The 24,258-nt window shown below is 41.7% G+C and overlaps 1 protein-coding gene across 1 annotated transcript in view; it reads right to left on the reverse strand.

Moving 5' to 3' along the window:
- Nucleotides 1-24,258, reverse strand: part of Smyd3 (SET and MYND domain containing 3) — a 564,623-nt gene that overhangs the window by 459,439 nt on the left and 80,926 nt on the right. The window contains exon 2 of the mRNA XM_021156846.2: nt 7,161-7,224. Coding sequence (XP_021012505.1) covers nt 7,161-7,224 — 64 coding nt within the window. The remainder of the gene's footprint in view (nt 1-7,160; nt 7,225-24,258) is intronic.

Consider the following 24,258-nt stretch of genomic DNA (forward strand, 5'->3'; position numbering starts at 1 on the left):
TCGTGAGTTCTTGGGTGTCCACTATTGTCCTGAGGCCTGAGCTAGGGGCTTCTCTCCTAGAATAGCCCTACATGTGCCAAACATACCTGTTTAAATGCCCTAACAACTTCCCTAGAAACTGTCTATTCATGAGATAAAAATGATTATCTGAACTTTTTTATTACATTTATTTATTAAGGTATGTATGTGCACATGTGTATGTATAAACATATGCACATGCCCACAGTGGATGTGTGGAGGCAGAAGAACAGACAACTTGCAGGAGTTTGTTCTCACTAGCCACGAGGTGGATCTCGGGCGTCGGGGTTGGCAGTAAATGCCTTTAGCCGCTAAGTAATCTCCCCAGACCCTGGACAAATTTTAATCACTGCAAGGCATTCAACATATGCCTCCTGAAAAACAGGCATCTACAGGGTTTCCTAAGAGCACAACTCAAAGTAAGTGAGCTGCCCTGCAATCTAGACAAGAGAAGACCTGAAAGTTTGCATTCCACTCAAGAGTGCTTGGTAGCAAGTGAGAGCTCTACCTCTGTGCTTTAAAAGGCCCAACGTTGGACCACAGGTCCTCAGAGGTGTGAAGACCTCCAAAGCTGGAATTTGGGAATATAAAGTAGATGTGGAACAGGCTGTCTAACAGCTACAACTAAAGGGTATTGATCAAATTCTTGCATGAAGATTTCTTTTGAGGGCTGGAGAGATGGCTCAGCGGTTAAGAGCACTGACTGCTCTTCTGAAGGTCCTGAGTTCAAATTCCAGCAACCACATGGTGACACACAAACAATTGCAATATGATCTGATGCCCTCTTCTGGTGTCTCTGAAGACAGCAACAGTGTAATATACATAAAATAAATAAATCTAAGAAAGAAAGAGAGAGGGTAGGAGGGAGGGAGGGTGGGAGGGAGGGAGCAATCAAGCAAGCCTGTGTAACTGATGGAGACTAAAACAGGGCTGGAGCATATAGGGTGAGGGGGGATGTGAGTGTGAGGGGAAACAGAGGGAGTTAACACCCCAAAAGCCTATATTGCTAAAGTATCTTAAAATATCTTCCTACTACTGGCATGATTTAGACTAAGCAATGGAGAGTTAAGGTGAAAAATCCAGTTTAAATACAATGCTAAAACCATCCAGACCACTACGGTCTTCTACTTGGTCCTACTCTTACACAGACAGTTGCTTTCCCTAAAGAGTGGACGTATGACATACACCTGTTATCCAAGTACTTAGAGGCTATTGCAGGAAGATCTTAGCTAAGCCATCTTGAGATATATGAATTGAAGCCGGTATGGGCTACAGGGTAAGACCTGATCTCAGAAAACAAAAAGTACAGAAAAGACAAAAAAATGGGATCACTGTGAACAAAATGTCTAACCAAAGACTACAAAAGGCAGGGAAATAATAAAAGACAAAAATAAGAAAAGCAGAAGAACTAGGAAACAGTAACAGCTATGACAGATCTTGATACAGTATAACAGAGTCACTGTGAATGCCAACGGTCTCCAGGCACCACTGAGATTGTAAGGAGGCACCATAAATAACTCTCCAAATCCAGGTGGTTGGTGGTGCACACCTTTAGTCCCAGTACTCAGAGGCAAGTGGATCTCTGTGAGTTCAAGGCCAGCCTGGTCTACAGAACAAATCCAAGACAGGGCTACACAGAGAAACCGTGTCTCAAAAAAACAAATAAACAAAAGAAACAAACAAACAAAAACAACTCTGCAGTGTTGTGGGAAATATTTAAAAAATCTGCACCAACCCACTCTATACCCAGCTACTCTCTGGCCCTGGTCTCTCTGCCTCTAGGTTAGCCCCAGGCAGAGGTCTTCCCAGCTCCGGTTCACCAGCCTCAGAACTGCCCATACCTTCTTAGCCATCTAGCCCCTGTAGCCAGTTGTCACAAATCCCCTTAACAGAGTAAATCAAAACTCTAGAAGCTTATAATTCATCAGTCAGATTTATATATCAATAAATTCTCAATTCACAAGATGCCCACACAATAATTTCAGAGCCAATTGATATTGATATAAACTGCCCACCTAGGTAAGACAAATTGCCCTGTAATTTTCCATCCCTTATATGATAATTCATAGCTACCCGTGGCTATTTAAAGCCACGTGGAATCTAGATCGTCCAGTTCTTCCTTCATCTTCCTTCCTTCTTTCTCCTCCTCATCCTCTCTCTCCCATCTCCTCCTTCTACCCCAAACTTTCCAGCTCCACCTTCCCTTCCACTGCCCAATCACCGGCTCTCGCCTTTATTTTACAAGTTAAGGTGGAGAGAAGGTTCACAAGAAGTCACCTATGTACATGACTCACTCCTCATCCACAGCCCCTCCTGGGAAAATGGAATTAGCATCAAAATACAAACAGCATCAGGACTATTCACAGCACAGCAAATCCTCTCAGCCTGAGGTCTGAAAGACAACTATTCCTAAAATAATCAAGAGGTTTAGCTTTCTTTAGCCACACCCCCGACCCCACTGAAGAACAGCACTGCAAAAAACAACTGATAAAATCACCCTGTAAAAGGCTTACTGACATAGGAAGAGTTTTCTACCATAAAAATAAATCAAATCATTTGATAACTACACATGAAATGCTGACCCAAAAATATGATTCACGTGTGTAAGGAGATATATAATTGCAAATATGAAATAGAACCTCTCTATGCAAATGTAGTGCCTTTCCTAAGATCATAATTGGAAATGTGATCTAGAATCTGGTCGTGTGCTTTATTTAGCAATGAGTTCAATTCGAATGTAAATATCAGAAGTCAGCTAAGTCCAGGAAAGGTAAAATACTACTTGGGGAGTTTGCTTGAGATTGGTTTACTTGCTATCAATATCTCGGTCAGTTTTTACATTTCTTAATAAGAAAACAGCCCAGGCCGGGCGTGGTGGTGCACGCCTTTAATCCCAGCACTCGGGAGGTAGAGGCAGGAGATTTCTGAGTTCGAGGCCAGCCTGGTCTACAGAGTGAGTTCCAGGACAGCCAGGGCTACACAGAAAAACCCTGTCTCGAAAAAACAAAAAAAACAGCCCGTTCTTCCTGATTTCAGTCTCTGAATCATCTGGGGTGGTCCTTTATACCAATATAGAGGCGGGTTCCCACACTAGGAAATGATAGGATGGATGTGCCACCATCAGGCACAGGCAGTCACCAAAGAAAAAGAATAAATCTTGTCAGGATCAGGAACAAAACTATATGCATGCTCAGCTGTGAGTAGAGGATGGACAGACTGGCAGAGTGCATAGGAAACTTGGAGGAACCAGTTTTGCAGCCTACTGCATTCACAAAAAAGAATCATTCTCTCTAAATGAACAGAAGTAAAAGGAGAAAATGTCCATTGTTTCAGTCCTGTTCCTTCATTTCTATAATGAAAATACGTTCTTGTGCTTTATGCTTAAAAAGGAAATGTAAATGCCAATGGCGATGGCAGTATCCTTTGAGCAGAAAGAATTTGTTGTACCCTGAAAAACGGCCCCCAAACCTTTCTCAGACAACGTGCTGATACCACAGGCACAGGGTAAATGCTCAGTTGCCGGCCGGTTGCATCCCTCAGAGACAAACGTATTTTTCTCCTACAGAGTCACATTCCCTACATCAGTCTCCCTTCTGTTTGCTCTTACTTCCTGTTCAGCACTGTTTATCGTCCTTATAGTTCAGTTTGTCAGTTTAACTCTGTGCAGCTTTATAGTAGCCTCAATAATTACAGCGTTTAGCTCTGTACCTTAAGGGGCGGATAACCGGAGCAGTTTAAATGCATATGTTCCGGCCAGTCTTTCACTCCCACCTCCACACCCACACAACTCCCCACACGCCCACAAACATATATTCTAGCGGGCATGGTATATTTCATCTTACTGGCTATTTTCCCATTACCTTGCACATTATATCTAACGACGACACTGTTATTGATGCTACAGTGAATAACAAATATATGTAATAAAATATATACACTACGATGAATCAAAGTGGCATACCCGCACACCAAACTCCCTCTACTTCTTCTAATCAGATAATGTTTTTTTTTCCTTCTCTCTCTGTATTATTACAACTGGAGAAAGTAGCCTCAGAGAAAACATATTTGCAAAAATGGGGAAAAGGAAAAATAAAGGCTTGGGCCGCTGAGATTAGAAATAGTTTCCAAAAGATGTATGTCAAATAGTATGTTAATTCATCATTTCTATACACATTACACCTGACCAGACATTTACGGAAATGGGGAGCCACATGTCGCCAGGGGGTGGGGATGGGCTAAAATATAATCACAAAATAGATTTTCTATGATTTATCTTGAGAGGAAAAGCATTTGTGTTCTCTCTCTCTCTCTCTCTCTCTCTCTCTCTCTCTCTGCTTTCCATTGTAGTTACTGTTGACAATCTTATATTTCTGTTTAAAGTCATATATTTGCAGCTAAGATAAATCACTAGATATAAGGCAAATTGATAGTGGGTAAATTACATTTAAAACTTTATAAATGAACAGCTAAATTTTTTATTTTGAGGAAAATAAAATACACCCTCTGTCTCGAAGAGCATTAGATCAGATAAGTATGCATAGACATTGAAATACCCTAAGGTATATGGATTTGTCAACTGTAACTGTAAACCCCTAGGGTGGCTTTCTCTCTCCCCCCCACCCCTGCTTTCTATTGTAGTTACTGTTTATGATTTTGTACAAGAAAGCTGAGATCTCACTATGATAAAGTATTTGTTGTAAAAAGTGAAATAAAAAATAAAAATATTTTTTAATATTTATATCTTATCAGGAGCATGTTGAACTTTTATATTTCTCTGTGTGTGTGTGTGTGTGTGTGTGTGTGCACGTTGTTCCTACATAAGACTTGTGCTTGTGTGTGAAGATATACATGCATGTACACGCACGTATGTGTAGATGGCCAAGGCTGAACTAGGCCATCTTTCCTTGATTGCTCTCTACCTTTAATTTTGGAGACACAGTCCCTTCCTGAGCCTGCAGTTCATGGATTGCAGCCAGGCTGGCTGGCCAATGAGCTTCAGTCTCCACTCCCAAGCCTGTCTCCATTCCCACAGAGTTTCAGGTTACAGACACATACTTTCATAGCTGATGGTCTGAACTCAGGTGCCCGCTCACACTCACCGGCATTACCCACTGAACCATCTCCTTGGCTCTTGTTTTCAGTTTTTAAATGTTTCCATTCTGTGTCTTTTGAACACAATATAAAACAGGTGGAGGGACCAAGCATCACAGTGAAAGGGGCCAAGAAACAAAGGACAAACACAACAGAGAATAGAACGGCAGATGTAATCAGAATGTTCCAGCAAGAATAAAATTTACATTTACAAAGTAAGTATAAAATCTGGAAACTTCATATACATTCATTTCCCAAAATCTAGAGAGCATCAACTATGAAATACACAACAATTTACTGCTTTTCTGAGCTGTTTCCTTACTGCTAAGGTGAGTGTCACCTGTAGCTAATTTACCCAAGATTCTTATTAACAGCCTACACACAGCAGATGTCCGTAAGATATTAGCTCTCATCAGTACAGACTCAGAAACAAGGCCTGGCCCTATGTTTGTTTGTTTCTTTCTTTCTTTCTTTCTTTCTTCCTTTCTTTCCTTTCAAGTAAAAGATTAATTTATTTATTTTATGTACATGATTACACCATTGATCTCTTTAGACACACCACAAGAGGGCATCAGACCCCACTGCAGATGGTTGTGAGCCACCATGTGGCTGCTGGAAATTGAACTCAGGACCTCTGGAAGAGCAGACAGTGCTCTTAACCGCTGAGCCATCTCTCCAGCCCGGCCCTATGTTTCCTATGAAATTACTTAACTAGAAAGTGGCAGAAGTAACGTGGGAACTTAGATGCTCTGACATTATCCAACAATGGATTTTTCCCATTAAAATAATTTTTATTTGCATCCTGAAGAAACTAATTTCAATGGAAAAAATGAGATAGCAATAAATAAATAAACAAATAAATACCTGAAAAAATGGTCCACATTGAAAAAATGAGAACTCCAAGTGAGTGCTTGTCCATAGGAACACACTAGTGAGCACACACACATCCCACATGAGTGTCTGTGCACATAAACACACGAGAGCACACACATATCCCAAAATAAGAATGAGCATGGGACCACACGGACATCCAAGTTTCAATTAGACTTTTTAATGATACAATTCATTAGAGCATAATTATACTTCTTATTAAATGATTAATCAAAAGATTTGAAGAAAAGGTCATATTGAATGTTAATTATACATCCTTAAAAGAATTCCAAAGATATTAACAACCTTATTCATTACAAATTAATTTAATCTTTAGGAAGGCAATTTGGCATTATCTTTAAAAATTCAAAATGCATATATGTTTTCGCTAAAAAATTATGATTAGAAATTTATCATTAAATTAAATTTTACAAGTACACAAAAATTACAAAAATAATGTTAGATACCTTATTAATAATATCTACTTTGGGGAAAATCTAAACATTCATTAATGAGGAAATTATGATCATGGTAAATATCATATATATTAGGTGATATAAAATAATCTCTAAATATGAAAAAGGAAATGAAGGCATAGAAGAACCTGTAGCAAAACAACTGTATATGTTTTTATAAACATATATGATCTCAGATATGCCTGCACAGAAAACTTAACAATGAATGGTGTGATGGTTTCAAACTAAAATGTACCACCACATGCGTGGCTATTAAAGTAAAGGCTTGGTCCCCAGCTGGTGCTACTGGTAGATAGGTGCCTGGGTCGTGAAGGCGCTGATGTCATCAGTAAACTAATCCATTGGAGTCATAGCTAAAGGGGCAATAGGAGGTTGTGTTGGGGTAGAAATGGTCAATGAGTGCCTGGCTTTGATTAAAGTGCAGCTAGTGCTCTCTCTCTCTCTCTCTCTCTCTCTCTCTCTCTTCCTCTCCCTCTCTCTCTCTCCTTCTTTCCTCCCCTCCCTTCTTTGACAAAGCCTATTCAAACTGTACAAATATTGAATTTAAAACTAAAGGAGAAATAACCAGTTAAAACAGGAATCGCTGTTCTGGTTTTGTCTTTAAAAGAGATGAAAGGAAAGAAGAAACAGGCCCGCGGGCATAACGGAGAAGAAATGCAGAGGTGGAGGGTTTGAAGCGTTCCATGCACAGCTCACTAGTCTTACCTGACACTTGGCGCTGCAGTATTTGGCAATTCGGCATTGAGAACAACGCATCAGCTTCTCCTTCCTGCAAAGAACAAGTTGTTCTGTGTTAGAAAATAAGTAAGAGACGTATGGCTGCAGACAGAAAACCCACGTCAGCACGTTGATGCCCACAGTTCTGCTCACATCCTTGAAGATTTAGATTTCTTTAGGAGCTGGAATGGTGCTTGTTGCTCAAGCATGAGGACCTGAGCTTGGCATCTCAGCACCTACATAGAAGCTGGATGTAGCTGTGTGTGCATACATCCCCACTGCTAGCAAGAGAGGAAGCATGTGGATCCCACTGCATGCCGGCCATAGTCAGCCCAGCCCCAGCAGTGACATCCATGAGCAGTGAGAAAGTCTGTATGTAAATAAGGTGGAGAGTAATAAAGGAAGACACTATAAATAATATAATAAAGGAAGGTGGTCTCCAGCTTCCAGGCACAAGCTCAGATAAACAGGCACTGTTGACACACACACACACACACACAGAGTCAAGATTTGGATTTTTTTTTCCTCATAGAAGTAGTAAATGTTTATTTGAGAATTAGAGATGTAGAGAGATTAGAGTCCTTCAAAGTCCTGACAGAGGAGCACGGCTGCAGGAAGGAAGGGCAACCAAACAGGAAGCAGAGACCTATGGCTTTCATCTTAGGCAGCAAACATGAAGCACAGAGAGTATACTACAAATGGCTCCTGAATTCTGTAAACTTAAGTTCTAACCAATGACATACTTCTTCCAGGAAAGCCAAGCCACTTAACCCACCAAAAATATGTCACAAAGATAATATCATATACTGTGAAGCCTGGAATTAGACAGGCATCCCATTCAAACCATCATAATGAAACTCCACCTCCTCTTCACACCCCTGCAAAAAGTCACCAATTCAAGAAAACTTTAAAGCCATTAATTTGATTCACTCACAGTTATTCTGGCAGCATGTCAGTTCTGAAATGTTACTTTGCTCTAGTAGTTCTTCCATTCTTTGCAATATGTATGAAATTTTTTTTTCTTTCCTTTCTTTTTTCTTAATTAGGTATTTTCCTCATTTACATTTCCAATGCTATCCCAAAAGTCCCCCATACCCTCCCCCCCCACTCCCCTACCCACCCACTCCCACTTTTTGGCCCTGGTGTTCCCCTGTACTGGGGCATATAAAGTTTGCAAGTCTAATGGGCCTCTCTTTCCAGTGATGGCCTACTAGGCCATCTTTTGATACATAAGCAGCTAGAGTCAAGAGCTCTGGGGTACTGGTTAGTTCATAATGTTGTTCCACCTATAGGGTTGCAGATCCCTTTAGCTCCTTGGGTATTTTCTCTAGCTCTTCCATTGGGGGCCCTGTGATCCATCCAATAGCTGAAAGATTTGGATTTTTTAAATGGCTGAGCATCCTCTATCACCTTCCCAGAGATGCTCTTTGGCTAGGCTGTGGTATATATACCGTTGTAAGACAGCAGCTATTACCTCAGTTTGACGATGAACATCTTTATTGTGAAGCCGAGCAGCTATGGCAACGTACAGAGACCCTCAAGAGACCCAGAGAGAGGACAGCATGAGAGCCAGGAGACCCTGCCAGACCCATCCACTCCCCAGAATTCTACCCACCACTACGTAAGTAAATGGTTTGGATAAGGTAGGACTTCTGTGTGCTATTAGCTTTTCCACAAGGCATGTCATGGGTAACCTGACATCGCAGCTGTCTGTCAGTTAGCCGGGTTCCTATAAGTCCATAAACTCACTGGTTCAGCAAGCTGAGTTGAGTGCAATCCTTTCTTTGGTTGGTCAGCACCAAAGCTCTCTATCTAGGATGAACAGTTCCATCTCCCAAAGAAAAGTCAGACAACAAAGATATTCAGCGTGAATTTATCATTTTAACCTGCTATTTTCAAGTACAGAGTTCAGTGGCATTAAGAACGGTCACATCTGGGGTGGTCACACAAAGCTCAGTGGCCACTGTGTCTGAAGTCTGATAATAAATCCCTGGTAACAACAACAAAATCAGCAGACTATTCACATGCTATACAGCCAGCATCACCTCTAATCTTCTTAAGCTAAACTTAATATTTAACTGTATTCTTATCTAGACATCCAGCCTCTTTTCACGGGAACATTACTGTCGCCATAAGGAATCCAAAGTCAAATACATTACCTGACGGACATTGGGATTCTCTCATCTCACGTGTATGGGGCAAGATGAGTATTTAGAATTTTGGACTGTTCTGATACTACAGTATTTTAACTGAGCTGATGAGATGTTTTAGAGATGGCAACCAATTCTAAACATCAGCTTCATTTCCATTCCATGCATACTTTGTGCACCTAGCCTGAAGCAATTGCATTTTTAGCACACTTGTGATTGACCTGATATATAAGGTCAGCGTTGGATCTTCTACCATCATGTGGACGCTCAAAATGTCTCAGGTTTTTAAATTGCTTAAGGTTTCAATCATCTGGCTGTGGATCTTCAAACTGTACTCTGTACACTTTAAGTATTTAAAAAAAAAAAAAAAGGTTATGAGTCATCTCCCCAGACTCCCAAAGTCATACATCCTAGGTCCTGGCTTATCCAACTTAATAACACAGCCCTGCTAAGAAATGATTTAGAAACTCCACTAAATCCTACTTCAGACAGGCAGGATTAAGACTGAAAGGCATCAGAGATGTTTTTCCCAAGTTACCTGAGCAACAAAACCAGACATTTAAAAAGCTGAATCATAAAATTAAAATAAGCCCGGTAACATTAACCAACAGAGAAGACAGTGGAGTGGTGGACAGTCGGGGCAGGCCAAAGCACCAACTGCCAGAGAGTAACGGGGTCGATGGGAAAACAGAATGATGCAGTGTGAGCGCCTGCTGCTGTGCAGGGCACGGTGCCATGCTGTTCATCTATTAACTCGTGCCGAACTTGAAGGAGTCCTATAAGGTGGGCAGTATTATTATGTCCATGTTAGAAATACTTAGTACATTTTCAAAAGATCAAAAGTCGTTGCTACCCAGGTACGATGGCACATGCCTGTTATCCCAGCAGAGGCAGAGGCAGGAGGATGTCTGTGATAAACCTGCGTCGTCTACATAGTGAGTTCCAGGACAGCCAGAGCTACATGTGAAACTGTCTTTAAAAAAAAAAAAAAAAAAAAAGGTAGATAACAGAGTATAAATCAGCTGGGAAGCATGAAGTGACTGTCATGTATCAGGTGACTCTGCAAGGGGAAGGACAGCCTTGTTGGAAATACCACTCATTTTCTCTAACAATGGAGGAACTAGAAATGTATTTTTTAAAAACCCAGTACAATCTCTTCTGAGTGGGGCAAGCTTCTACATAGCCTGAAGCAGCACTGAAGAGTCACAGTGGAGAAAAGGAGATATTTTAAGTTAATAATTAAGGAAATGCCTAAACTTGTACTAAAAATAACACAGAAAATGTTAACCTTAAATACTCATGTAAAAGGGAAAAACCTGAAACTAAGGTAAACACGCAAACCAAGAACTTCAATGAGAGCCAGACAGTGATGCACATCTGTAATCCAAGCACTCAGAAGGCAGAGGCAGGAGGATTACTTCTGAGACACTATCTCAACAAACAAACAAACAAACAAACAAACAATAGCAAACACACAAATGTTATAATAGAAAACCAAGGAGGTCAAAGAGTCAAAACTACAATTGTAAGACAAATGTTTTAAATGAAATAGTACATAACACTACAACAGACTGCATTAATGACATGTGAAGGTTTGTACGTGCTCAGCCTAGGGAATAGCACTATTAGGAGGTGTGACCCTGTTGGAGTAAGTGTGGGCTTTAAGACCCTCATCCTAGTTGCCTGGAAGTCAGATGAAGACTTCCAGCAGTCTTCAGATGAAGATGTACAACTCTCTGTTCCTCCTGTGTCGTGCATACCTGGATGCTGCCACACCCCCACCTTAATGATAATGGACTGAACCTCTGAACCTATAAGCCAGCCCCAATGAAATGTTGTCCTTATAAGACTTGCTTGCCTCGGTTATGGTATTTGTTCACAGCAGTAAAACCCTAACTAAGACATGACACAAGAAAGAAAATACTACCCAAGATTCCATCATGATGTCAAAACAACGCTGGGGAACAACAGCACGAGGAACCTGTCTGTCCAGACTTGACTACCACTCTCACTAGCCACCTACATCTACAACAAACTCAAGACACAAGTCAACAGAAACAATCGCCAATGACTCTGAGATCTGACTTCAGTCAATAGCATCGTAGGAGGAAATAAGAGTAAAAGGCTGTCCTTCCAATATAAGCAAAAGTAAGCCAAATCTTTGAAAAGTTAGCCAGTGTAGAGTGTGATGAGCTAGTCCGAGAACGTCGGACGAACATCGGGGAGAGGATGGGAGGACCACAAGACTTGCTGGGACCGGACTCACCTCCTCAGATGCAGCCAGCCCCTTATACTCTCCTTTCTTTGTCTGTCTCGCCCAGAGGTTACTTCTGGTGACTGGAAATAACGATCCCCGACTACACTGAGTGCTTGTGTTCGCTTCTAAGAAATAGTGACTGCAACTGAGAGATCTAAGAACACTGGCGGTGAGCAGCAGCCAGTCCCACACCTGCTCCCCGTCTCCCTTCCCACGGCTCACAACAAGCAGCTCCAGCACACCTTAGCACACAGCACTGTGGCTCGCTAAGCAAGAAGAGCCAGATCACTGGATAAAGTAACTCCTGCTTGCTTTTGCCGGAAGTACCATGTATGACGCTTATTTAGATAATGACAATTTTTATAAGCAAGTAAGTAGATTTTAATCCTCGGGTTTCCAAAGCAGTGTTTACTGAATCCAAGAGAAAAGTTAAGGCCCTGTTTGGACCAGCCACTGATCCCATGCAGAACTTTACTCTTGGGGTGAGCTTGGAGCTAGGGGTAAGGACCCCTGCTGAGAAACTCCTGAACAGCAGAAGGGGGGTGGCAGGGAGGAAAAGTCAAGGCCTGCAGGCACTTTAGAAAACATCCTCCTCCCTCCGTCTTTTCTTAAAAGTGTATCATTCAATCCAAATGAAAAACAAAGCTGCATTTCTTGAAAGCAGCAATGAAAAAAAAATGCACACATCAAATCAAAACCAGAACTAACTAGCAATCTTCAGAAGAGGGACTGCTTATTTTTAGGCAATTCCTGGTGCTAAAAGGAGAAACAGTGAATGGAAATAAATAAAGGACCGATTTTATCTAAATCAAGAGACTTTTTCTGAATGTGGCAGAACTCAAGCGAAACTCAGGACCTCTGGAAGAGCAGTTAGTGCTCTTAACCGCCGAGCCATCTCTCCAGCCCCTAAATGATTTCTTGCTTCTCTAGAAATGTCCTGTGTGGATGGCCCATCATGTAAGACACCTGGCGTAACTACCACTGAGTCTCCAGGTCCAACACTGACTATAGCAACACATGAAGTCAGTAGTCCTTCCTTTCTCTAAGGTACACCCACCTGAGCAACACAACCTGGTAAACTCAGAAACACCTCTGCAGTGAGCATGGGTCCTTGCAATACCCCTCCATACACACATATACACATCCCTCAGGTTTAAGACTAACACCCAGCGGCCTGTAGTAAGCTGAATAAAATAATCAAAACCCAAGACTCAGTGTGTGGTTGGTTGGCCCAGGAGACCTTGGGAAAGAAATCTGAGGTGAGAAACATGAGAACTGGGTAAAACTTCCATTACTCTAAATTGCCAGAGAAAACGCCCTGATTTGGGTGGACTGACTCATCACCACACACCTACAAACCAGTTGTAAGAAGGGGTCTCCTAGGAAAATGCTGCTCAAGCTAGTGAGGTCTAAAATAAGCCCCAGGGAAAAGGCATGTGAGGGGTCCTGAATGCTACAGCGAGCACCTTTCAAGGATAAATCCCATGGGGGGGTGGGTGGGTGGGGTGGGGGGGCATTTTTGTTTTTTAACATGGAGAAAGGTAAGTAAAGTCCAGATTATTTTCATAGTAATAATGTATCTTTACAAAATTTCCAAGCTTATATCACTGAAATCTAAGCATTGGGTTCCATTAAAAATGGTAATGCCATGCGGCCAAGGGCTTGGTTGTTTCTTCGTGGAAATTCTATACTCCGAAAAAATAGATTATCTCAATGAAAATCTTGCTATTCTTCCAGAGTAGGGAAATTACTGTAACTCTAACTAAACAAAAAGATGCTTGAAAATGCTAAACATAAGATCTCCCTTTAGCTTGAATATTCAAAACAATTTAGAGATGGGATCTTCCAATTTTTTTTGTTGCCAAATAGTAATTTTGCTGGTTTGAGCCCAAAGGCCTTTTTCAAAATTAAAGAGATTCACTCGTCCATCCATATAACTAACAAATGATATTTAATACAAAGCAACAGATGTGGTCAAAATAATATAACTCCATGAGAAAAGGAAAATAGAACTGATTTAGGTTTGTTCTCGCCTGTTCCCTGTCGCTTTATTTCACAATTCTAGCATATAAAACAGAGAGTGAGAAACCATAATGACTAATATTTCAGGGAAATTGAATCTCCTATTCACTGGCACCGAACCCTCCTAGAAGGAAAACAAGTCATTTAAAGTCACTAACTCTCAAACAAAGGCACAGCAAATATCTGGGTCTCGTTAGTCAGGGAGGCAGCTATCCACTGCAGAGCTTCTCTCTCCACTGTCCTCAGATCCCTAAATCAAAGCCATCATCTTTGTGGCAAACATGCTAACAAGAGGTACACAAACTCCAGTGTTCCGCTCCGGACCACAGTGAAAGCATGCAAAGGTAAGCCCTTCGTCGATCTGAGTTCACATTCTGAAGCGTAAACCTACTTACTCACTACTGACAGAGAAGGCTCACAAAGGCTCTCAGCTCAACTTCCTTCCAAGCAAAGCAGGCATGAGGGACTCTGCAGACCATGGGAGGTGATCTACAAAGTGAATGCAAGATGGTGAACACAAAACAGACTATCTGCCAGGGAGAGAAAAAGAGAATCAGCTGAGTGGATCTTCAAAGAACTTGTAATTTAAGTCTATGTCACATAAGATAATTTCATCTAAGTAGATAGATATGCCACATCAGAAAGGAAAAGGGGCAGATGTTTGTACATGCCTCTCCCAGGGCAGCTGGGAGCAACATCTACATGTGTCTAGCAATGTCCACTCATTCCGTCAAACGGATGATTTACAAGTGTACTGGTTGGTTTTATGTGTCAACTTGACACAGGCTGGAGTTATCATCGAAAAAGGAGCTTCAGTTGGGGAAATGCCTCCATGAAATCCAGGTGTGAGGCATTTTCTCAATTAGTGATCAAGCGGGAAAGGCCCCTTGTGGGTGGGACCATCTCTGGGCTGGTAGTCTTGGGTTCTATAAGAGAGCAGGCTGAGAAAGCCAGGGGAAGCAAGCCAGTAAAGAAACATTCCCTCCATGGCCTCTGCATCAGCTCCTGCTCTCTGACCTGCTTGAGTTCCAGTCCTGACTTCCTTTGGTGATGAACATCAATGTGGAAAGTGTAAGCTGAATAAACCCTTTCCTCCCCAACTTGCTGCTTGGTCATGGTGTTTGTGCAGGAATAGAAACTCTGACTAAGACAACAAGTATCTCTTTAAAATTCGAGTGGACCAACAGCAAGTGACCCTAGTTTTGAATGTTGCCTGGCAGCCTGCACCTCACTGCTCAATGGACATTCACGGAAGCTTCTACCAATTCAGTGCAATGGCTGATTTAACTGTCTGATCAAGATCTAACTTGTAAGCAGTAAAAATGGTTTATGCATACTTCCTATATGGACATTAAAGCCAAGGGAGACTATTAAATCTCTGAGGATATTAAAAGGCAATTATGACTTATACCTTCCGTTTGCCTTGTTCAAGGCATCTGTAACAAGTTTAGGAGCAAATTAACATTTTTTTCCCGAGACCACAGATTTAAACTTTCCCCATTATATGAACAATCATCGGCTACAAGGTTTTACAAGTTGTAAGTCACTTTGATAGCTAGTAATTGAAACTTAGTGATGCTCTCTATACTGAATTTCTGGCAAAACATAGATACAGACAGACAAGACAGACACACAAATACATACACAAACACACACATACATACATACACACACACAAAAGCTGGAGCCAAAATACCACAAGAATATTTTTTTCAGTAATCTCTTTTCAGCCGACTCTTGAAATATAACTTTGATATCCTAAAGCTATTTGATTCTCTCTAAATCTTAAAATCTAAACTGATACGAACACTTCTGGCTCTGCCCAAAGGTTCAAATCGAGTACCATTTAAGTAGTAAGTATGACTAATAATGGACACAACAGTGACGCCTAAACTGAACACTATAGGTACCACAGGGACAATTCCAGTGAGCCTTAAATAACACCAATGACGTTTTACATCTAGAATATCAAGTCCTACATATTCAACTTTTTATTACTTTTTAAAGATTATTTTTCTTTTCTTCCTAAGAACTCAGTCCTTCACACCACCTATGTGAAGGTTCTAAGACCAAGCTAAAACCTCTAGACCGTTATTGTTTTCTTCTCAAATATAGCAGTATGTCCTATCATCCCTTTGGTTTCTGCCTTGAGGTCAGATTGAGGGCAAACCAGTCATGATAGCACTGACTTCAATCCCATCACTCAGAAGGCAGAGGGGGGAGGACCTCTTGTGTGTTAGAGGCCAATCTACAAAGCAAGTTCTAGGTCAGCCAGGACTACACAGTGAGACCTTGTCTCATATTAAAAAAAAAAATTAAGATAAAAAAAAAATCAGTATGAAGCTACTTACTAAAACCTGTTTTTATAATTTACATATAAATATTTAATTATACTACATATTTATAGACACAAATATGATTATATTATTTAAACATTCATTCCATCTAACCCTTGAGTAAATACTGCCTCATAAATATACTATATAGTTCAGATACATATATACACATACAGTTCAATTTCAGTGTTAATTTAAATCACAATTTATTTTACCTTTCCATGTTGACAGAATGGGTTCTACAACCTACATAGTGGCCACTACGTTAAGTACAACGCTCTTATTATTATAAATTAAACTACAACAGCACTTACTTGCCCTGCACACACAATACAACAGTTTCCAAAACATTGTGGTCTTTGTGGTCTTTATCCAGATTTAGACCAACCAAAGGAACTCACAGATCTTTTATGTCAATTATATCTGATAGTTCATTAATTAAAATACATAAGTTTTAAAAATACTTATTAATCTGTTTTTAAAAATTATACCCCTTACATCCTAGGTGTTGGCATGCATGTTTTCATGGGGAAAACAAACAACAACAACTACAACAACAACAACAAAACATAGCTGGATTTCCCCAAAACAAAAGAGTTCATGGTGAGAGTGGCACATCTTTCCTTCCGGTGAGTCTCTCTCCTGTCCAGCTTCGCAGAAGGCTGAGTTCTGAGAACATCCTCTAACACTCCTGTACGTTAACAATGGCGCTCCAAAGTGGCTGCAGCTGTTACACTCCTGTGGCAGTGTAAAAGTTGCTCTGAATCCGGATCCTACCAACCTCTGATCCCGCCAGTGGGCACTGCCAGGCAGAGATGTGAGGCTCGGCGTGTGTGTTCCTCATGACTGGTCGGATGAGAACATCTTCACATGCCCGTTCCCGTTCCAGTCTCTCTGAGGTGAGCTACCTGCTCATACCACTCACCTGGACTCACCGAGTTTTCTCATGGTGCCTCATTTTTTGTTGTGTATAATGTGTTATCAATTAATTTCTCTAAGACTGTGTTTTTTCATCAACAAAGTTTTAAAAGAATTTAATGTAGTAGATAAATCATCAACACTACAGCCACATGAGCCTGGGACTGGACTAGCTACGTGACAGTGGGCAGTGTGACCTCACTGAACTAAAATAAGAGTAAATAACAGAACGGGTTGTCCACACCTTATCAAATAATGTAAAACCTGAAACACTCTGAAGTCACGGTCTGTTTAACTGTCAACCTCTTAGGGAGGTGACATTCCTATCTAAATAGATTTTTTTTTAAACTTTTATATACTTTCATCTCAGAGGGAAGAGTCAATGCATTCATGACTTTATGCACTGCTGGGAAAACTACTCGACAAAAGCAACTTAACGAAGTTGCTTTATGAAGGAAGGGCTGTCTGGGTTTACGTTTCAAGGGTCTAATCCCTTGCGGCAGGAAGCCATGGTGGTAAGGCAGCTGGTCTCAGTGTCCGCACTCAGAAAGTACAGAGATGAACGCAGTAAGCAGCTCTCTTCCTTTTTATTCTGTCCAGGCATCCAGCCAGCCGGATGGTCTCATTCATATCTGGGGTACATCTTCACACCCCAATTAATCTATTCTGGACATTCCTTGTGGACATGCCCAACGGTTTGCATCCACGGTGCTTCTCAATCTTGTCAAGCTGGAGAATCAATACCAATCACTCGCAAAGACAAGAGAGAGCGAAGACAAGAGAGAAGCAAGTATTTTTTGATTTTTCTACCTAGATGACAAAAGAGAATAAGAAAATTTTAACACCAATGTTCTCTTCTTCCTACACATCAGGCTGCAATGAACACCTTCCAGTAGAGAAAAGACGACCACTTTCTGCAGGTAAGCTCACCCACTCCACCACACAGGCATCGCCTAGGTCGTTGCTCCTTTATAATAATCTCGGGAGATGGGACTCTGTAACTGATCAGCCTTGAAGAAACTAAAGGAATCCCAATAGCAGTGAATTAAAACATCTATTTTCCCCCTAGAGAAAATCAGAGAAACCATTTTTAAAATGTCATTACTTGAATGCTTTCTCAAAAATCACGTGATATTTTAAATGACAAATTTTAATTGTTTCTTCAAGATCTTCTTTTGAATGTCACATCCTTCCCATTGTTGTGACTCTCCTTGGCTGGCCCAGTCAGATCACTATGGAACTTTTAGTGAGTTACAGAGCGTCCTGGGGCTCGAACTCTGGTCAGACTAGCGTGGCAAACACAGCTCCCTGCTGGAGCCTTTATTTATTTACTTTATTTACTTTGCTATTTTCTTAATAACTTGTTCCTTCTCCAAACTTTAAACTGGTTTTTACAGCCACATTTTTTCCCTCAATGGAGCAATTTTGAAATCAGAATGACAAGTAAACACAGAAGATGCTTTTAAAATGTATTTTACAGTGAATTTTTCAAAGTGCATCTGTCTTTCCCAAAAGACAGCTGCCATGAAGTCTGGCGTCCCAGAATATTTAAACTTACAGTATAAACTGCAAGTAGAAAGTAAGTTACAGTGAACTGCTCTCTGACTATGTGGCCCGTGTTCCTGATCTCACTCTCTGGCAAAGCGCGGCCCCTGCAGTGTCTTCCTTTTTTAATCTTCTCAGTATCTGATATCTAGCCAAGCAACTCGTAGGTGACCTAAAAACAGTCAACGAATAGATAAAGGATTCAGAGAGTTCGGCCCAGTGAAAATCAAACGAGAACACACAGCATTATAAAGTGAAAGGACGCCATCCTTGCAGCCCTGAAATGCACCCTCACCACTCAGTATGAAAATGTCTATCACAGAGGAAAAGCCCAAACCCCCTACTATCAGCTAAATAAAACAAGACCATCAAACAAATTTCTGGGTCCTCAAAGGGAAAAGTAATGATTAAGTGAAAGGTTACATGACGTCATCTGTTCAGGTCAGCCCAGAAGGACGGCACACATGACCCAGCTCTTGGCACATAACCTCCATGGATAACCATGTCCCCACAAGCATGATGTCACCTGTTCAGGTCCAGAAGGACGGCACACACTGCCCAGCTCTCAGAACACAACCTCCAGTTATCCCTGTCCCCACACGCATCTCTCCCCTTGCTCCTTCAAACCCGCACACACCCCTATTTCGTGAAAGCACCAACATCGGCAAATAATCTCTTACAGCAAAACCTGTTCCCTCTCTAGGACGTAGTCAATTCCTCTCCCCTGCCCTGTCCTCTTCCTTCCCTCCCTCCTCCATCCCCTTCCTTTCTGGCTTAGTTGTAAGCCAGTGGTTTTCAACCTTCCCAATGATACAACCCTTTAGTACAGTTCCTCAAGTTGTGGTGATGCCAACCATAAATGGACTTCGTTGTTACTTCGTAACTCATTTTGCTATAGTATAGTCATATAGCTGACATGCAGGATATTAGATATGTGACTCCAAGGGAGTCAAGACCCACAGGTTGAGAAACCCTTGAGCAAGTCAAGTTTTTACTGGCAATGAAAGTAATCTTCACCAACTTAAATGGTAACAAGACAAAGAAAGCCTCTGCTGTCATCACAGACGGCCATCCACACTGTCACTCAGAAGATACTTCTATTTGTCAACCCAGCCCAGAAACATCAAGTGCCTTCCCATTCAAGCTAACCCTTCTGGATCCCACTCAGAGTAAAGGACACCCTCAGAGAACAGTAAGCAGGGGAGCAGGTGGAAATTTAGAAGTCATAGAGAGCCAGATGGTGGCAGTACACGCCTTTAATCCCAGCGCTTGGGAGGCAGACACAGGCAGATCTCTGAGTTCAAGCCCAGCCTGGTCTATAGAGCGCTAGTTCCAGGACAGTCTGGGTTACAGAGAGAAACCTTGCCTTGAAAAACAGGAAATGAAAAGGAGGAAGAGGAAGAGGACACATGGAACACTAAACAGTAATTCTACACTTCCGTATCTTCCCAGCAATACAAAACATTTGGTTGCCAAATCAACTTACATTACCTAAACACCACAAGCACTTGTAGTCCTCAAAACCACTTGTGTTTATATGAAGTGAAGCTATTAGTATTTCTCCACAGCAGTAACTATATAAAACAAGGCCCCAAACAAACCCAAATCAAGGAATGGCGTCTCCGGAAGCTGTAGAGTGTGTATGACTATATAAACAACTAATTCCATACTCAGGAACGGGTTTCTTCACTATGGAAGACCCAAATAGAATAAGGAATGGAGATGTGTGAAAACTCTGTTTGCTTTTAACTCTGGCTCCTTCTGCTGTATCGCATTTTGAACTGACGAACATACTGTTTTATTCCACGTGTGAGAAAGCTCTAGGTTCTTAAGGATCTCAAAGTAAAAAGGAGCCAGACCAAGGTTTGGGTTGGATATGCAGATTACGTTTCTTGCTTATACCAAAGGCCTCTGGGTAATCAATCACCTCGGGAATCATCCTTAGCTTGCCATCACCTACTACCTACAACGCCGGAAAGGTGTCAGCAATCATCCTCCTTCACTTCCAAAAAGAAGGCATCACCTACTACATACCTATTCCCCGATCCCCAGAACCTGGTAGAGACAGATTTCCTGACTCTACTTTTCCTGATTGTCCTTAGTCGGCCGCAACCTCTTTTTGGAGATGGTGGACTTTCTGTTGACACTGAAGACAGGCATGGTCCTGACAACACTGTCATAGGTTGAGTTCCTGGTTGTGCAGCATCCCTCTGGGTCGCTGTGTTTATTTAGTGCCACTCAAGAATGTTGGGCCTGTGGGTCAGCTCAGGCTTCTCCATGAGGCAAATAACTCCTGCCTAGGAGACTTTCAGACCCAATCAGGGGAAGTGGCCAAGAGCCTCTAGTCTCCACTGCCATGGGGAGAGTCCCCTGAGGGTCTCGCTTTACCCTGAATATTTGCTAAGCATTCGAACAATTTCTGTCCACAACACTGAGGCTGCTGTATAGAGAAGAATCTCCTACTTACCATCCAGCTTGACTACAAAGCCTTTTGTAACCCTCTACCTATTCTCACAGCCCAGTACTCAATGCCTACATAAATGAGCACATCACTGTCTAATTGCCTTTCTGGTACTGTCTAAAGGCTTGCTGGGGGGTGGGGTGGGGGACACTCTGTTAATTCATATTTCTAGATTCTATCACAATAAGGCCTTGGAACAAGTAAACAAGCAATTGAACATATGGAGCAAAGACAGGATTGGTAGAACTAGGAACTGAAGTTTAGTTTTCAAATTCTCACTGGAGAATTTAGGAGCAGTAGGAAGCATTAGCCACATGAAGAAACTGCTATAATAACCACAGCCAAGAGTAAGGATTCTCTCTACGGCAGCTGATACTCTGAGCATCTCATGTATATTACCTCTCTAAATCCTTACAGTAACTCCACAAGGAAAGCACCAATTTTATTACCATCCGAAAGATGGTTAAGCAACAACAAAAAGCTCACAGAAATAAAATATATTTTGTATATATTCTCTAGAAGAATATATACAAAAGGCCAACAGACACATAAAAGATATTCAGCCTCATAAATCATTAAGAAAATGTCCATCAAAAAACTCAAAAGTATAGTCTTTCACACACACGAGGAGAGATAGTGACAATGACAATTAGACACGGTCACATGGATCAGAAGGATCAGAAGACACTGGAAGGTGCATACACGGCTGGTAAGAATAGAAAATAGAAACAATCTGGCAGTCCCTCAAATGTTAAACATGGCGTCATCCTGTGATCTAGCAGATTGGGGATGACAGCTAGCGGGAACAGGTTCCAAGGGACAAACGGGTTCTAAAACTGGAATCAGCAGCACAGCCCGGCAAATTATACAAAGCAAATGAGTGGAACGTAAGGGACGTGAATTAAATCTCACTGAAAGGACTTTTTAATTAAGTTTCAAAAATAAATCACTTGCCCACGATAGGACAGTCACTGCAGAGCAGCACCAGAACGGAGCCCAACCTGAGCTCTAAATTAAAGAGGCGTCGTGCGTAGCTCTGTCTTCTAAAAGATCTGCATCCAAAGATGTGAACCAAAGCGATGCACTCCAGCGACCATTTTTATTTATGTATCTTCAATAGATTAGAAGTGTGAAGGAAAAAAAAAAGAAAAACCATGATGTAAAAATGACCTACTTTATTTCTGAATCGCTTTCTATACTTGGCTGGCATCTTGCAATAAAACTGAAAATCAGCCAGCGTCAACTGCTGGAGCGGCCTCTCCACCTGGAAAATCCAAAGAGTTAAAATCCTCCTAGCCACATATCATATCACTGTGACAATTATTCTTACTCCCTGTTCTTCGGGCTCAGGACTGTACTAGCAGTCTTAAGAATGTATGCTTCTTGTTGCTCCTATCATTTACCTAAATTCTTAGAAAATATGATACTACCTCCCATAACACAGGCGTGTGACATGCAGAATTGGTGAAGCCAAGTGTCTCCAACACTTCTGAATCTCAGGAACCTGAGAAGACACTCCCCACGACTGTCCTTCTCCAGCACAAGAAATGCAGCTCCGCTGTATACAAACCTGACGACATCGGAATGTCAGGTCAAAGGTCTCGCAGCAGAACCCACAACACCTAAATAACAGATGTTCTCCAGAACCCAAGCCTTCGTCACCTCTGCCAGTCTGTAGAACCCTGCTTTGGGTTTCACGGAATCCCAGGCTCCTCATAGAGGTCATAATATCCCTAAGGTGGGAATCAAGCAGGGTTCGGAAGTCTTATCTCTATAAGGAAACTGAACAACACACAGTAACAATGAATGCATGAATTTGTTATGCTATACTATGCAAGACGGGTAATTTGGTCAATTTGTCAAAGAGATCCATCTCGGCCAGTCAGGCTGAAAGCCAGGAGACGGGTACTAACTCCTCCATTTCCAAACACATGACAGCCTTTCCACAACTACTCCACACAACCAATCAAGAAATAGCAGCACAGATCTGAAACCGTAACTCTTTAGAATAAGGCCGGCTCTAAGTGTGTTAATATGTAAGTCCAAGTACAGAGATATGTCATCTTGCTCGGTCCCCAGAATGTTATGACACACCAGTAGCAGAGACCTCAGAGCCAATATCGCTCATGCAGTACTATGGGGAAATATTTTATTTTTCTATTTCCCTTCAACCGGAGACAAATGGATGCTTTGCAAAGAGTCATTTGAATTGCCCTAAGGGGCTCTCTAAAAGTAAAAAGGACCAAACCAGCGGCTGTCAGCTGCCTTTGAAAAGTTGCCTATCTTCACTAATGGATTATAAGCATCACTACCACAGGGGGATGAGTGCTGAGGGCATGAGGAGTCCAATCACCACCTCTGTGCTTTGCCATCAGCTGAAGAATAAGACCACTGGTGTCGGCGCCATGAGTGCATAGAGGGCTTATAAAACCTGATTTAAGGTTCTAGGGAGATGGCTAAGTCCGTTAAATATCTTCTGCGGAAGTATCAGGGCCTGAATTCAGATGCCCATAAATGGTGTTAAAAAAAAAAAGCACTCACCTATTACATCAAGCTCAGGCATCTACACACAAGCAGATGTGTACATGGCAGACACACATACACACACACACACACAGTTTAAGCCAGCAAGGTGAGTGTGTAGTGACTGGCAATCTTCCTATCTTCATTGTCAACTTGACTGGATTTCATCACCATGGAAACACATCTGGGAATACATATAAGGGTGTTTCCAGAAAGGTCTAAATGAAGGGGGGAAGGGCAGGCTGAGCGGAAGCAGTTCTATGTGGTGGGCTGGGGTTGCAGACTGAATAAAAAGACGAAGGGGCACTGACCACCACCATTCATCTCTTCTGTGCCCTGATGCTGGACACAACACGATTAGCTGCCTTACATTTCTGGCACCATGTCTTCCCTACCAAGATATCCTTTACCCTTAAACCCCCGAGCCAAAATAAACCATGAAAAAAAGATCCAAGATGCAAAAGACACGTGTCTACCCATATAAGGACTTTTTTATGCTACCAGGCTACAAACTGAATGGTATCACTTATGAATTTATAAGGACATGTCACCCTGGAGACTTTATTATAGAAATTATGCATAAGGCTCTTTCATGGTCCCTAAGTGTGATACAGAAACATCAGCTTGACAATTACTTGTATAAACAAACATAAAACTCAAGCATAGAAATTAGCAGTGCTCATCGATAAATTAGCAGACTACCATTAAGAATTCATTACGCTCACGTTGCATTCTCACAAACACTCAAAGGTCTGACCTCAAGTAGTCACGAAGGCCAGGGCTGTGCTCATGTTTCTCTGAAGCTTGGATCTCTCTCGCCTCTCTCTCTCTCTCTCTCTCTCTCTCTCTCTCTCTCTCTCTCTCTCTCTCTCTC

Source organism: Mus caroli, chromosome 1 (genome assembly GCF_900094665.2).
Source record: "Mus caroli chromosome 1, CAROLI_EIJ_v1.1, whole genome shotgun sequence".
NCBI classification, from domain to species: Eukaryota; Metazoa; Chordata; class Mammalia; order Rodentia; family Muridae; genus Mus; species Mus caroli.